This window comes from Girardinichthys multiradiatus, chromosome 10, assembly GCF_021462225.1.
Source record: "Girardinichthys multiradiatus isolate DD_20200921_A chromosome 10, DD_fGirMul_XY1, whole genome shotgun sequence".
Lineage (NCBI taxonomy): Eukaryota > Metazoa > Chordata > Actinopteri > Cyprinodontiformes > Goodeidae > Girardinichthys > Girardinichthys multiradiatus.
In genome coordinates this window covers 18,722,759-18,738,975 of record NC_061803.1, presented here as the reverse complement: position 1 = coordinate 18,738,975, position 16,217 = coordinate 18,722,759, and the positions used below count along the sequence as shown (strand labels likewise).

Below are 16,217 nucleotides of genomic sequence, written 5' to 3'. Positions count from 1 at the left end.
GCTTTTGGGCAAGTGTATGTATATGTCTTAGAGTTCTGGCATGGAACCCCATCAACGTTCACTATAGTGACTACTGTGGAAACTGAAACCTCATTATCTGTTGACACCAAGTCTTGCTGCAGTTCTTTTGCAGTCAGTTGAGGTATTTGACCACCTGCCTCCTCAGGAATTTTGTGGCAGTCATTGATGTGGCAGCCATCAATGGAAATAAGGTGTGCTGAAGCAGGGAAACATCTAAAACATGCAGGACAGCAGCCCTCGAGGACTGACTTTGTACATGTTTCTAACATGCCAGTGTAATCTGTTTTATCAGGCACACCTGATGCAACTAATAAAACCCTTAATTGATTGCATCAGGTGGGCCTGAGACCACATCTGTCATTGAATGTTTGACGTAGAATACTTTATTCTCAGCCATAATTTAAATACATTGTAGCTTGTTAACTTTGTGAAACGCTGTTTTATACTCTGTTCTTTCTACATTGATTCTGATTGGGCCAGTTCTTTTGAATAAAAAATAACCTGAAATTATTGTTTGGCAAAACATCTACCTGGGGTTTACAAAATGGAGAAGAGGCTAAAATAATCAGCGTGCGATTTTCTTTCATTACCTCCAACTTTCTTTTTGATGTAATGTGTGTTTGCTGACCTATTTTCTTAAAATATTACAATTTTCCTGTTTCCAGACAATTTCCTGAAGCCTTAGAGGACCTGAATGAAGCCATAAAGCTATGCCCCAATAACAGAGAAATTCAGCGGCTACTCCAGAGGGTGGAGGAGGAATGCCTTCAGCTCAACCAGGAAGAACACCACCGGCAGGACCTTGAGTTGGAGCCTCCACCCTCTCCACCCCCAACACCTCCCCCAGAGGAGGAGGAGTCCTTGTCCCTGTCCATGCCTCTTCCACCTCCTCCTGAGCCCCGGCTGGAGGACATGGAGCCCGTCCAGGACCTATTTGAGGATGAGGACTACCTGGAGCAGGAGCTGGAGGCCATGTCATTGGTACTGCCACCTCCAGATTCTCTCACCAATCCGTCAAGTCTTCCTGTCATACAGAGCCCACCCCTCTCTCCCACACACCCAGATCAGATCTATCTAGCTGGGGGTTCACCCATGGGCCAGCCTTATGAATACCTCCCCACCTCCTCCTCCATGTCCTCCCCCACTCGAGGTTCATACCAGCCCCCATCGCCCTCTCTTTCTCCAACACATCAAAACTCCCACTACAGACACAGCCCCCCTCACACTTCCCCAGTTCATCAACAGTCGTATCGCTTTAGCCCTCCTCCAATGGGCAGCGGCGGTCAGGGGATGGATCATCAGAGCCCTCCCCCTTCCCCTTTACGTCGGGCAGCTCAGTACAGAGCTAGTCCACCGTTGGAAAGTGTTTGCTTGTACAGGTCCCAGTCTGGGTCTCCTGTGCGCTACCAGACAGAGCAGCTGCCTGGCCGACCCAAATCCCCCCTTTCCAAAATGAGCAGCCAGCGTTCATTCCAGCTGACCTCACAACCATCTCTAGCTTCTCAGCATCACCAAGCCCAAGGCCTTCGCCTCCAACCCTCTATCGCCCAAATCGTCCGCACAAACCAGCCCAACGTTTTGGGCAACAGCTTTAGTGGTCCGATGGGACACTCCATTGGTGGTCGCTATCAGGGGGGCTCAGTGGACGTGGAGAGCCGCCTGGTGTACCAGCCGTCCTTGGATGGGCGGTCCATGCCCCAGGTCCAGGCCAGCCTGAGTTCTGGGGCCCTCTGTCAGCACGGCGGCCGAGGAGGGGTCATGGAGTCGAACCTGTTGAAAGATGAGCTACCCCAGCGCCCCTCCTCTGCCTACCGCGCCAGCAGCGGGGGCCCGGCGGGCATCCGTTACAGCCAGACACCTCAGATAAGCCGCAGCCAGTCTGCCGCCTACTATCCAGTCGCTGAACATGTACTGGAGCGTGCCAACGCCATGCCTCCCTGTCAACTGGGCTCTCCTGAGATCCCCCACATGGTGAGACGCCCCGTGAGTGCCAATACTACTGAGATGAAACAGCATGTGCCCACCCCCAGGCCTCTCATCCATTCTCAGAGTGTAGGCCTGCGATTCTCCCCCTCTAGCAACAACATCTCAGCTGGATCCACTTCCAACTTAGCCCAGGCCTTCAGGCCATCTGCATCCATTCAGCAGATGGAGATACCCTTGCAAGCAACATATGAGCGCACCTGTGATGACATCTCCCCGATCTCTCCCTCCCAGAGCGGCGGTTTATATCAGGGTGAAACCACCCGTTCCAGGAATACGCCTTTCATGGGGATCATAGACAAGACAGCTCGGACTCAACAGTACCTGCATCAGCCCGGACGGTCCAGGCCCATGACCTCTATGGATTCTGCTATTAGCCCGACCTCCCCTGGGCAGCTAGTCCAGCAGGGTTCCACCTACAGTCCTCCAGCTTCTCTGGGCAACATTGCCTACTACAACAAGACCAACAATGCCCAAAATGGACACCTGTTGGAGGAGGACTACTACTCCCAGACCCAGCCCTCCTCGCTGGGTAAACTGGCCAATGGTTCCCGCGGCAGTGATATTCTGGAACGGGTCAGCCAAGTGCCCACGTACCCCGATGTGAAGGTGGCGAGGACTCTGCCAGTGGCACAGGCCTACCAGGACAACATGTACCGCCAGCTGTCACGTGACTCCCGGAATCAGGGCCCCACTTCCCCCATCAAACCAAAGAGACCATTTGTGGAGTCGAATGTGTGAGTGGACAGTTTGGACTTGGTGCGTCAGTGGAAGAGAGGGTGGGAAAATATTCATCTAAAAGAAAAAAAACACAAATGTGACATGTAATCTGTGTATGTGTCATGTGCAAACTCATGCAAAAGAACTCATAGGAGACAACTCCAGTCAAAGAGAGAAAACTACATTTAGGCATTTAGACGCAATCCTATATTGAAAAAACATAACTGATACTGAAATTATAATTTCATCATCATAATCTGCACACAGGCTGAACAACAGAAAGCTTCTGAGTTCTCATCTCATTCTTCAACCAGTGCACTTCCAAGACTTAGAGTGGCACAAAGAGACCACAAGTGACCACCCCAAATGGGACTGGAAGAGTGATCGTGCTCTTCATCAGACTGTGCTCGTGGACTCTCTGCTCATCTTCTGTTCTCTCAAAGTGTGCTCTTAACCAAGGTTGCTGTGTAGGCTCTATTCTATGTACTACAATATTATCTGTTCAATACTGTACATTGCTCCGAAAAAGCAAATGGCTCTATGACTCAATACTTAGAGAAAAATGACAATATTTATAATTAAGTTATATATTGTACATAGAAAATAAAACAAAAAATAGTTTGCATTTTGAATTTTATTTTGTTAGCCCTGCTACTGTGTCAAACTGCTAGTCATGAGGAAGTGGAAAAAATAAGGGACAGGCAAGCTTTGATACATTTATGCCAAAATAAAAAAAAATAAAAAAAACGTTTTGTTTTGTAAGATGCAAGCGACTGCAATAAATTACAAATTATTTAGGATGACGTTTTTGATTTATTCTCGGAGAACGGTCCTAATACGATCAGATTACAGACAGCATATTTTCCATTCTGGCTGAAACACCAAACATTTTTATGTTTTTATTTTCATTCAAAGGTAATGTCAATATTTTCCCAAAAATAAATTGCTGCAACTTCTGTGTGGATTTTAGTTTGCTAAAAACTGGTTAAAGTTAAAAAAATCCAAATTTAAATTTCTACTTAGCATCATATTTCTTATAATGGGTGTAGAAAGGTACATTAAGTATCTTGTTAAATACCTAATTATTGTATTGTTAAAAAAATAAGCTCATTATTAATGATTTTCAAACCATTCAACATTTAAAGTGGCATCTTGCATTATTCAACTTAAAAACAAAATATGTTTTTTAGGGAAAATAAAAAAAAATAAACAGGTGCAATAATCTGGTTGCATATGTGTGAACACCCTTAAAATGATGCTGTGCTGAAGCTTTTTTCTTAATTACTGGACAGTTTTTAGTCTTCTTGGTATTAGCCAATTCTAAAAGTTATCTAAAACTGTGAGACTTTGAGAAAACCTCTTGTTCACAGTTCCTATCTGGTGACCCCACACAGTTTCTGTCAGATTTAGTTTTGGATTCTGGCTAGGCCGGTTTCAACACTTTACTTTTGAACTCACTGAGATGTTGAAAATCGAAATTTATCTTCAGGTTTCTACCAAACATCTAAAGACTTTGAGTCAAAACTGACAGGCATTTAATAAGGAGATTTATTTGTCATTGTACAACAAACTTTTGGCATAACATAACTATAGTAACGACGAAAAAAAACAACAGTGCCTAGCCACTGCCTGCTTGTGCACCACAATGATAATGAAATTGGGACGGTTCATAATTTCATCCACCCTCCCAGAAAATCTCCAGTTCCAGCTGAAGAGATGCAACCCAACAGAAACATTGTGGCCCCAAGTTTGTTTCATTATACCATAACATAATCTCCTTGAAGGAAACCATGTTTTACATCTGACTGGAATTAATATAAATGTTTTGCCCAGTCAGAGTCTTGACTTAAATCTGATAGAGCATCCATTGAGTGAACTAAATATTAGGGTGATGGTAAGGAGGCCTTCCGACCTCAAAGACTGGAAGCACACCACCAAAGATAAGCCATGAAAATACCAATGGAAACATGCAAATTCTAGTCAGCAATTATAAGGCTTTATTTGCTGTAATGACAATAAGGATTTTTACCTTGATTATGGCTGCACAATGGCACAGTTGATAGCACTGTTGCCTTGCGGCAAGAAAGTCCTGGGTTCGACTCCTGGCTGGGGGTCTTTCTGCATGGAGTTTGCATGTTCTCCCCTTGTATGCGTGGGTTCTCTCCAGGTACTCCAGCTTCCTCACACAGTCCAAAAACATGATGGTTAGGTTGTGCATGGTTGTTTGTCCTGTGTCTGTGTTGCCCTGTGATGAACTGGTGACCTGTCCAGGGTGGACCCTGCCTCCCCACCAATACACTGCTTTAGATAGGCACCAGCTTCCCTGTGACCCACTATGGAAGAAGTGGTAGAAAATGACTGACTCTTCTTGATTAAGAAGGACATAAATAACTTATGTCATTTTGCATTAAATGTTCATAAAAAGTGGGGTCTACACGGTGGCACAGTTGGTAGCACTGTTGCCTTGCAGCAAGAAGGTCCTGGGTTCAATTCCCGGCCTGGGGTCTTTCTGCATGGAGTTTGCATGTTCTCCCCGTGCATGCGTGGGTTCTCACCGGGTACTCTGGCTTCCTCCCACAGTCCAAAGACATGCCTGTTAGGTTAATTGGTTTCTCTAAATTTCCCTTAGGTGTATGAATGAGTGTGTGCATGGTTGTATGTGTGTTGCCCTGCGATGGACTGGTGTCCTGTCCAGGGTGTACCCTGCCTCTTGCCCATAGACTGCTGGAGATAGGCACCAGCTCCCCCGCGACCCACTATGGAAGAAGTGGTAGAAAATGACTGACTGTTCATAAAAGCATAGAATTGTTTTTCCAAATTTACATTGTTTCATTATCTTTTGAAAAATACTTGCCTCATTTCCTTTCAGAAACAAACTTCTTGGTTGAATGAAGATCATTTTAAATCTAAATCCTCTTCAACGCTTTAGCTAAAGGATACAAATGTTGGAAAAATTGCACCAGCTTAAGTTAAACAGATTCACTATAAATGATTGCAGATGTGAACTTATTAACACTGAATGCTGAAATTGAAGAAAAGATTCCAAGAACGTTTTTGTCTAAAGGTGTACACACTTATGCCACCAGAACATTACAGCTTTTTTTTTTATTGGACATTTTTCCTTCCAACAGATTAGTTTGTTTTTCAGTTCAGTTGTTCATATGTCGTTATTGATGTAGGAATTGTTTGAAAAGATTTATGATCTCATTTTTTAACGTCGTTAAAAGCAAATATTTTTAACAGGCCCCAGTGGAATTACAGAAAAAGTCAGCTTTGATTGCAATAAAACCTGTTTTCCCTGAGTGATCAATGATACATAATTGATAGAAATATTGATACTAAAATTATTATAATCATGACTATCAAAGTTTGGTTCTGTCCCTCCTTTGAACTAGTGACGGGTTAGTGCTCAATGGCTACAAGCAAGCAAATGCATCCCCCCCCCCCACCCCGCCAACTCCTGGAAACATTTCCCCCTCTTCTGCTTTATTATTTTCCATACTTTTTTCAGCCACTTCTGCTTTAAGAATGCGTCTTACATTCTGAACTAAGGGTGCACTTTATATATTTGACCTACTTTGGTTGTTGCGATTGCTGAATTTGGAGAGCGTGGGTGTGCGTCCGGTGCAGCCAGACTGTCATAGATTCCATTATTGTATAATTTTTCAGCCCGGTGGTGAGTGACGGTATGAGGAGAAAACGATGTTTTTAAAATCGGCGAGGATGTATAGACTTTCTAGCACAAGTTGTATATATTGGTTTAGATACTGCGTTCGGTCCAGCTCGGATTTGTTGGTCGAGTGGGTTTGTTTTCTCTTTAAGGCCAAATCATGTTTCACCTTGTTCAAAGTAAATCTGTTAACAGCTTCTTTAATGCACAAACGTGGAAAATAATAGAAATCTCCTGAAACTAGAAATAATAATATTAAAAAAGCTTAAGATTTTTTTTCCCAGAAATACCATATTTGGAGTCAATAGTAATGTGGAATAACAAAAACAGTCACGTTATTGGTATATTTGGGAAAGGTGATAGACTTTTTCTCTGTAGCTTTTTACTTTGTGACTTCAGATAATGATCTAAAGAGATTTCCTCCTTGTTGTCTCCTGTTTTAACAGTTACCAGAGAAATGAAGGTCAGAGACTGTATCCTAATACCTAAATTAAACAGGATTTGTTCAGTTGTGGGAATCCGAGGCTGTTCGAGTTCGAGCTGTACGTGTATATTAGTTTGCTGTAAATAGTCCGATGCATGTTCTATTCTTTCCATGAAGCTCCAGCAGAAACATGTATAGCAGTGTGTGATACGGTGTTGGGATTAAGATAAGGAGACTACTGCTGTCCCTGAACTGTCCTCATTATTCTCCTTCAGCCTCACCAGACGAGGAAAAGATTTTCTTTATTTTAGTTTAACGTATTTGCTTGCTGAGCAGAGTTCTCTTGTCTGTAAATGTGAGCTTTCAGATCGCTGTGATAAAAAGTTTCATTAAAAATGTTAAAAAAGAATGTGTTTTTATCTCATGATAACTGATTGTAACATGTACAGTCAAAACTATGTATTAAAAAAAGAACATATTTATAAATGGTTATAAACTGAAACACACCATGCATGTCAATGATTTATTTATTTTTTTGGATTTGTGCACTGCATAGTCATGATAATCATTTTTGGTTCATAAAGACATGCGTGTGATAGAGTATCAAATTCCTGCACAACATGAAGCCAAACATTTTGCACAATGTTGACAACAATTCTTACTTTCTATCCCCTGGCAATAAAATATGAAATCAATCGTCTTGGGGAATGTGTAGATAGTTGTTTTAATTTATAGAAATAAACATTCACAAATACTGGTATATCTCAATAACTAAGGATAGTGTTGACAAGTTCATTTCTCAGATCAAAAAATGAAACTCATACTATATAGATTCCATAGAGTAATATAATTCAAATTCAATTTCTGTTCATTCTAATGATTCTGGCTTACAGCTAATGAAAACCCAAAATTCAGTTTCACAGAAAATTTGTCTTTTCCCAAAAATTTAAATATTATACAAATATTTTACTTTAGTTGCCATGTTAAAGCACTCAGTCATGGAAAAGACTTTGGACTTCTAGCCACAATACAGTATATTTTCTTCTGAGCCTAGGTAAGACACTTCTGATGTCACCTCTGGTTCTGGAGAGGTTTAACACCAAAAATCTGTCAGTTGTAGCCCATGTTCTGTCCTGTTTGTGGTGGTATTGAATCTTCTCCAAACTCTTGAATGGACTTTGCTTCACAATCCTCTAAAGGCTTCGGTTGTGCTTGTCCTTCCACTCAACTTTCCATTAGGACTCTTGGATACAGTACTCTGAACAACCAGATCCTTTAGCAATAACCTTTTGTGTTTGTAACTTTCTACTGTATTGTACTGTATAGGCCATAATATTTCTAAATAAAAAAACATTCTTAGTGGTCTTAATATTCAATTTTTTTAGGAAACTGAATTTGTATTTTCATCAGCTGTAATCCAAAATAATCAAAATTAACAAATAAATGCCTAAAATAAATCCCACTGTGTGGAATTAATTTTCACATGGAGTTTCACTTTTTGAATTGAATTACTGAAATAATCTATTTGGTGATATTGCAATTCATTGAGATGTACAGATACGACACAAAATAATTTTATTTAACTGCTGCACATTTTTCAGTCTTTGGAAAACCATTCGTGTTAATAGCCCAACTCCTTTTTCTTCAGATCAGGTAGAGGAAAATATAATAGAATCTGCCCTTTATTTTCATTTTTAAAAAGAAATACCCTCAGGTCTAATCATCCAAAAGAGTTTCCAGATTCAGACCTAAATGTTCTAACTGGTAATGTGTCCCATACAAAAGTGCAGTGAGGTAAGCCAATGGGAAAAATTATAAAACTCCACCAAGAAAGGAAATCCTCACAGAGTGTTGCTGTTTTCAGCCATCTGGGTATAAAAGTTGGAATTAGCAAAATGGGTAGGCTGGAAAAAAACGGAAACATCCAAGTAGATCAGAAAGGACATTAATGTCAGGACAAAAAACTATAAGCAACATGACTTGAAAATAGAAAATTAGAGACAAATGGGCAGACGCACAAATAAGTTGGTGAGACAACTGTTGAAGAAAAACAGTCAAAACTAAAGCCATTATGAACGCCTAAACTGAAGAAAAAGTTGCACCTAAAGAGAAGCAGATGTGAACCAATGGATGATTCAGGGTTGAATCCTGAATCTGCACTAGATACAAATGACCAAGCCCAATGTCCACAGCAACGCTGATATGGGGCTACATTAGGAAAAGAAGGGCAGAAGCTAGTTATTACCTCTACAGTAAACATACAGGTGGACAGTAACATTTTAGAGGCTTTTGTCAATCCATTAATTCAAAGTACGTCTGATGAAGGATGACAATGCATCTTCCCATCAAGAAGAGGATCTAGATTAATCAACTATTATATAAAAATGAAGGAACTTGACTTTTATTGAATATTATGTTTTTATTAATAAGGTCCTCAAAGGATTCAAGTTATTTCCTTAAAGTATAGTTTTACACAACCAGGATGTTCAGCTGGAAAATAAAATGGTTTTCTGCTGTTTCTTTTTGCTGCAAAGCAAAACAACTGACTGAACATCCACAAATAGTATTAATTCCATATTCTTGCCAGGGCCTGTATAAAAAGAACTGATTGAAATCTTTCACACATGTATGATGCGTATAAAGGTGCTTCTAACTTTAAGCAATTTGACAGTCTTTAGTAGTCATATAGACATGGGCCGGTTACCTCAATTTAAGGTGTACTAAGGTTTTCAAAAGTTACAGATTTTAAACCTCTAAAACTGCCCATTAAACATTTCCTATAGTTTAAAATCCTTTCAATGAAATGCCAGAGAAAGCCCCCCCCAAAAGAACAAAAAGAACCAGATCATTTTATACTTTTTTACTTACATTTTTGTTTAAAAGCTGTGGATTGTTGGAAACCTGATGCCGGCACATGCCTAATACAATTGCTATAGAAAAAACATAGCAGAACTTCTAACAATTATAACGCCAACAGTACGTTGACTGCAAATTTGCAAAGCATGAAAGTTCCCTCAAAATCACTACGAATACGGCAGAAGTGCAATCGTCGTAAAAGAAGAAAATATTAAGACACAGACTCAAAATAAAAACCTATAATCACGTTACTTATAAAAAAAAATACAACATTTTGTGCTGTTTTTTGGGAGTGTAAAAAACAACTTTAACTCCTGTGAAGAAGTTCACCTCTAGTCCTTTTTCTTTGTGCGTGTGAAAAGGTAAACCAGACCAGGAACCAGCACCATGACAATCTGAGGTACCAGGGCAAACTTGACGAAAACCAAGCTGTAGAAGAGGCCCTGTGGTTTGACAGGGAGTGGCAGGCGGCTCACATGGTAAAGCCCTATGGATGAAACAACAAGGGACAAAGCTCTAGGAGCCCATGGCAGGGGCCATCCGCCCGGCTTCCAGTACTGGGACAGTCCCAAACCAAGAAGGGCCCCGCAGTCCCGGGTCAAAGAGGAGAATGGGGTTGTGTCCAAATGGATCCACTCAGCATGGCTGCACCACTTCTTAGCCAAAGTTATAGACCTACAAAATAAGCAGAGTAAAACCCAATGAGACAGCACGCATCTCATCAAAGCACAGAGCTTACATTTATTTGCAAAGATCCTCACCAAGAGAGGTCAACGCCAAGCTGCTGCAGGCCAACATTCAGCATCAGAGCACTGAGCAGCAGGCCAGCACTACAGCTGAAGAAGAACAGCAGGGGGCGCCCTTCTGGCACTCTAGGGCTAAGAAAAATCCCCAGAATGAACCCTGAAAATAGCCAGGTCAAAACAGCAAGAAACATAATCAAATTTCCAATGTTATGAATAAGATCAACCTGGTTTATTATTATTTTTTTAAAGATGTAGTATTTAGGGTTCCTACAGATATTCTCTGACAAAGTTCAATATTTTTCCAGCAATTTTTGGAACACTTTAAACAGTTGAGTACAATTACTTTCTTAACTGAGTTCTGTAATCTGTTTGTTAAACATATACTAAAGCAAAACAACACTGATGATAACTTCACCTTGAGATGGCTGTACAGGAAGGATGCGTCATAAAACGCAGAATATAATGGACAACGTTAAGGATCATCTTAATGAGACTGTATAATGAGAAATGTCTTCAGTCAGAGGCTTCTTCAGATCCACTGTAATACAGACCGCAACAGGAGATCCGTCCCGCCTCCAGTCTTGAACCCGAGACAGCTGTGTCGAGGACTGACCCTCCAAATATGGGTCGCATGCTCTAGCGTTACACCACACGCCACGCCCATTTACCCCTTACTTATCCAAACTTGGAAAATAACTCAGACAAATTCCATACATGGTCAGACTTCTCAAGACAGTGTAGGAACCCCTTATTATTATTGTGGTTCAGTTTAAAGGTTACGTGGCCACAGTAGGTGTAAATAAATCAACCTGAAGTGCTTTAAGTTGTAGGATTTCTGCATCTTTGACATGTTTTACTGCTGTAAATACATCAAGTCCGTGTAATGATCCTGTATTCAGACCTGTAATGCAACCAGCAACAACCTGGTGAGGAAAATGGGCGAGGATAAAGATTCTGGATAGTCCAATTGCAACCAGCAGCAGCACATAAAGCAGATAGGGAGCAGCTGATATCAGCAAGCTGAAGACATAAGAAAAGAAAACGAATTAAAACCTTTGTGCTTCCCCCCCCCCCCCTCCTTTTCAACATACTTTGTTCATTTTAATTACCTGTGAGTGCGGGAGTACAGGAACGAGCTGAGGGAGGACACTACGACCCACCAGACTGCTGCAGTAATCATTGCGTGTCCTGATGGACTCCCTGAGAAACAAACGCCAAATCTCGAACTCTGAACTCTAACTCCAAATGAAAGGTGTCGTCTATGACGTGGGTGTGTATAGTTTTTACCTCACCTGGACCAGTTTCACAAGTGGATGGAAACTGGGAAATTTTGGGTTGTTTGATGACAAATAGTTGAGATTCACCGACCCACCAGAATGGCCTTTCTCCAAACAGCATCCTGAGGAATATCAAAAACCCCCCAAAAAAAACACCAGAAATCCATTAAGTTGCCATGAAGAGAGCAAATTAATAAGCTAAGATTTAACTTTTTTTTATAACCACTGAACTATTTGTTGAGAAAGGAGAATAGAGTCCTTCCAGATTTCTTCTGCTTTTCTTTATGTGACACTTAACTGTTTCAGGTCAGCAAATTTTAACATCAGACAAAGATAACCTAAGTAAATACATATTGCAGTTTCCATTATGATTTCATTTATTATGGCAAAAAAGCTATTTAAACCAGCTTGGCCCTGTAGTTAAATCATGAAGTTATTGATTAGCCCATTTTTTTTCAACTTTACCAGCCACACCCAGGCCCAATTACTTCCAGATCTGTAGAATCAAGAAATCACTTAAACAGGACCGATCTGGCAACATGAAGTACATTAAAAGATCTCAAAAAGTACCATGTTGTGCCATGATCTAAAAAAATCCATCTCAGAAGAGAAACAAATCAACTGGGATTTATGGATCTGGAAAGGGTTACAAATCCATTTCTAAGGCACTGGGATTCCAGCAATCCACAGTGAAAGCCATTATCAACAAACGGAGAAAACCTGGAACAGCAGTTAACATGCCCAGGAGTGGCCAACCTACCAAAAGACATCTCTATGATCCCCAAAACCTTAGAGAAAATATTCTGTGAACTGACGAGACAAAAGTAGAATCGTCTGGAAGGTGTGTACTTTGACATCTGGTGTTATACTAACAGCATTTAAGAAAAAGAACATCATACTGACCACCAAACATGGTGGTGGGAGTGTGATGGTCAGGGGCTGCTTTGCTGTTCCAAGACTGCAACAACGTTCCATAATCTGATTGGACCATAAATTCTACTCTCTATCAGGTATTTCTGGATGACACTGTCTGAGCCATTAGTTTGTAAAATTAAGCAGTAAGACAATAATCCAAAGTACATCAGCAAGTTCTCCTCTGTATGACTAAAAAAACAGCATGGAGGTTTTTTAAGTGGCCTACTCAAAGTCTGATCTTCAGTCTGATGGAATGTTTGTGGCTGAATTAAACAATCGTGCTAAGGTGATTGGGTCAACATTCCTCCACAGTGAAGTAATAGACTCATTGCCGGTTATCACAAACATTTGATGGTAGTTGTTGCCTCCAAGGGTGGCAGAACCAGTTATTGGGTTAAGAGGGGAAATACAAGCTTTTTATATTTACTCAGGTTATCTTATATATTAGGATATTAAACGTTGATAATGTTCTGAAACAAGTTTTGGGCGATGTGATGCGAGAACTGTTTTTCCTCAAAGTGACATGTAAAATAATGACGTTTTAAATGACTTTGAGGAGTTTTTGGTCACTTGCTCTTTTCTTTATGCACTGGGACCTTTTAACTGAAAACAAGAAGCCTCATGCACAAGCAGGAGCGCCCATGCGAGAACACAAGGACCCAGGAGCACTTCTTGATGCCTCGTCTTCAAATCTTTGTTAGTTCAAAATTATACATATGGTTCTTTTATGGATTTACAGCCTAATTTGAAAGAAAGCCTAGTGCTGCCAAGAGCACATAGTAACAGACTGCATGGCTGAAGTGTAAAACATTTAAATGTTGATGCAGTATTATTTTTAAGAGCCTCTGATCAGATTCCCAATATTTTTAAATCTGAATTTGTCTTTTCAGAAAAATTTGGGTTACGTTTAAATATAAAAAATATGTGACTGTATAAACATAAAACAAACAATCCATCATATGCAATATTCCTAACAAATATATTTGGATATTACAATTTGCAGAAAAAAGAAAATAAGGAAAACATTAACATCCATACTATGCTGCAAAAAACCAAAAGTATTTTTTTTAGCTGGATTTAAAGGAACATTTTAATTCTCTGAAGAATGATACTAACAAAGATAGAAGAAATGTCTAGACTAATTTTGTGTGGACGTTGATGTACGTGCCGGACATTCATGTGTCGTTGAGAGTCTATGGTTCCACTATTGTCTGTTTCAGCACGGACCACGGACCAAGAGTAGGAGCTGCGGCGTTGTCCCGGTGTTACATCGACGTAATACCGGAAGCTACAAAGTCTACTAAAATAAAATAGAGAATAGTAAACTATATAACAAAAAAAGCAGTAACATAAGTGATACTCCGGAAATACGTAACCCTGACTCTTTACCAAGTTGAAAATAAGACGCTACACATTGAAATGTTACACCAAACTGTAGCGATGAATCAGAAACATAGTTTGTTTCAGTCTGTTTTATCGATCTTACCATTTAAACACCAGGTTTAACCACTCCGACAGAGCCGCGACCCACAGCACCGCAACTCCCGCTCGTTTACAGACAAAATAGGTGAGCGGGAATACGAGCAGAAATGCTGCTTTAGGATCCCCGATGTGAGTGATGGTGAGCCAAAAGTGCTCCAGGTCCTGTGTCCGCTGCTGAAGATACTCAGCGATCCAAATGCCTTGAGTGTGCACCGCCTCCATTTCTACAACGTCCTAAGAAAGTATATTAGAACGGCAATGACTGAAAGTGAAATACCCGCGGGCTGCACATCGTTGGTTGTGACCGAGCAAGCTTGATTGGCTAACTCTGTAACGTTAAGAAACGCTTGGCAACGGTTTCTTCTCGAATCGTCGGCCTCAAAACCTCTTTATTCCACCCAGTCTTACTCTATCGAAAACTATTCCCCTGATGTTTATGTATTTCCTTTCGAATGAGCAAACTGATCGAGATCCCAGAAAAGGAGACTGAATTCCCATCATGAAATCAGGATGATGCGATGCGGAGAAGCATGGAGTAAAGTCTATCTATCTCCGAAAGAGGGCGTAGTTTTGTTAAGTGTTTCTTCATGTCCAATGGCAGAGGAAAATTGGCCAAAAACGTAGATTCAAATAACCAACGCTCAAATAAACAAAAATGTTTGGATAAAAATAATAATAATAATTTAAAAAAAGGCAACACAGTCAATATATAACAATGATTACAGAATAAAGAGCTAAAGAAGTCAATTTTGTGATAATATACCTTTTTTGTGTTTACAAATGTTCCAGGCTTCAGTAAAACCACAGTTCCACAGTTCATTCGTAACCATTAAGGTTCTTTCTTTTGTGCTTCACTTGCGTCGCTTGGATTAAAGTATTTTAAACGAATATAACATCTTTCAGTTTTTTAAGAGCAAAATAATTAAATTAAATTTTACTATCCCAAACAAGATTGATTTTATTTTTATCATCCAAGCCTTAAATATTTTTATTTTGTGTCAAACTTGTTATTTTTTTGGGAAAGAGCGTTTTAAGTCAAGACAAAATAAATTTCTATACTAAATAACATAGGATGACAAAAAAAAAAAAAAAAAAAAATCAAATTTCTCTGACTGTCAAAAAGTGAATGTTGAATGGAAGTCAATAGAACAAAATAAACCAAAGGGGACGTAGATTGCTATGTTTAGTAGGCATATGAAAGCATTGAAAGATAAAAAACACAATTAACATCATAACAGAAGTATTATATAGTTCATTTGCATAAACACAGCCAAGGTCATGCAAAAGTAAAGTTTAAAATCCACGAACAAATATATGGGATATGGGGATTACTGAGTGAAAAAAACTTTGCTACTGGTGCAATTAGTAAATTTTTTCCTGCTCTCTTTTACTAACCGAAAATTGTTATTGTTAAAATAAGTAATGCATCAGTCTAGTTTTTTGTGGCTGTTACTGATTTCTGGTGTCGTTTCCAATTTTGACCAACTTTTATTTAAGAGTGTATACGGTAATTAAATAAAAATTAGAACAGTGCTGCAGGTTCCTTGATAGAGATAGCAAGTATGAATCCAACAGAAAAGAAAGATGTTTCATGATCATCTCCTAATTATGCATTAAAGTGTTTTATGTCTAACAATTATCTGATTTCTATCAGGCTACAAAAAAGTGAATAACAGTTCCTTTGGTTGATGCATTTACAAGCCAAAACTGGGGGCAGATCTTAGTTTTTATTAATTTAAGAAAGAGGAGGGGAAAAAATAAGCTTTCTGGGTATTTGACCTGCTGATCAAGTGAAAGTTGGCCGATTTCAAATTCTGATTGGCGCATCTCAAGTTAAATCTGTTTTTGGAAAGAGCAGATCTTTTTTCTTTTTCAAAATTCATTTTAGGTAAATGCCAGAAATGTAATAAATTTGTTATTTTAACCTGACTTTAGAATCACTATTCCATTTGGTAAAATAAGTAAATAGTAAAAAGGTAAAAAAAAAAAAAAAAAAAATCATACTGATGGAAGTAATTATTGGGTGCTTAAAGTTTCATTTTCCGTTGTGCGGAATGCAATTTGTAGTATATTAAGTAAAGACAATAGTAGACGTTGTTAATGTGTCATGAGTGATTATTAAG

General features: G+C 39.7%; 2 protein-coding genes across 12 annotated transcripts in view; one reads left to right on the top strand and one right to left on the bottom strand.

The window, feature by feature from the left end:
- The window catches only part of tanc2b (tetratricopeptide repeat, ankyrin repeat and coiled-coil containing 2b), a 223,682-nt gene extending 218,588 nt beyond the window's left edge, over nt 1-5,094 (top strand). For all 11 annotated transcript variants that reach the window (XM_047377855.1, XM_047377857.1, XM_047377853.1 and 8 more), the window contains one exon: nt 687-5,094. In XM_047377855.1, the coding sequence (XP_047233811.1) occupies nt 687-2,745 (2,059 nt within the window). In that variant the 3' untranslated portion in view covers nt 2,746-5,094. The remainder of the gene's footprint in view (nt 1-686) is intronic.
- A 2,233-nt stretch (nt 5,095-7,327) lies between these two features.
- g6pc3 (glucose-6-phosphatase catalytic subunit 3) lies at nt 7,328-14,644 on the bottom strand. Its single transcript, XM_047377866.1, has 6 exons — nt 14,099-14,644; nt 11,713-11,819; nt 11,530-11,620; nt 11,322-11,440; nt 10,436-10,577; nt 7,328-10,349 (listed from the first exon to the last, which is right to left on the bottom strand). The coding sequence occupies exons 1-6, from the start codon at nt 14,314-14,316 to the stop codon at nt 10,007-10,009; spliced, it is 1,020 nt and encodes a 339-aa protein (XP_047233822.1). The 5' UTR covers nt 14,317-14,644; the 3' UTR covers nt 7,328-10,006.
- Between the last annotated feature and the right edge of the window lie 1,573 nt (nt 14,645-16,217).

Excerpts from the sequence above, each read along its gene's own strand:
- g6pc3 (XM_047377866.1), bottom strand. The coding sequence starts at position 14,316 with ATGGAGGCGGTGCACACTCAAGGCATTTGGATCGCTGAGTATCTTCAG. Across the intron at positions 11,820-14,098 it reads TTAAACCTGGTGTTTAAATG|GATGCTGTTTGGAGAAAGGC; the intron begins GTAAGATCGATA and ends GATATTCCTCAG. Across the intron at positions 11,621-11,712 it reads CACTTGTGAAACTGGTCCAG|GGAGTCCATCAGGACACGCA; the intron begins GTGAGGTAAAAA and ends TTTGTTTCTCAG.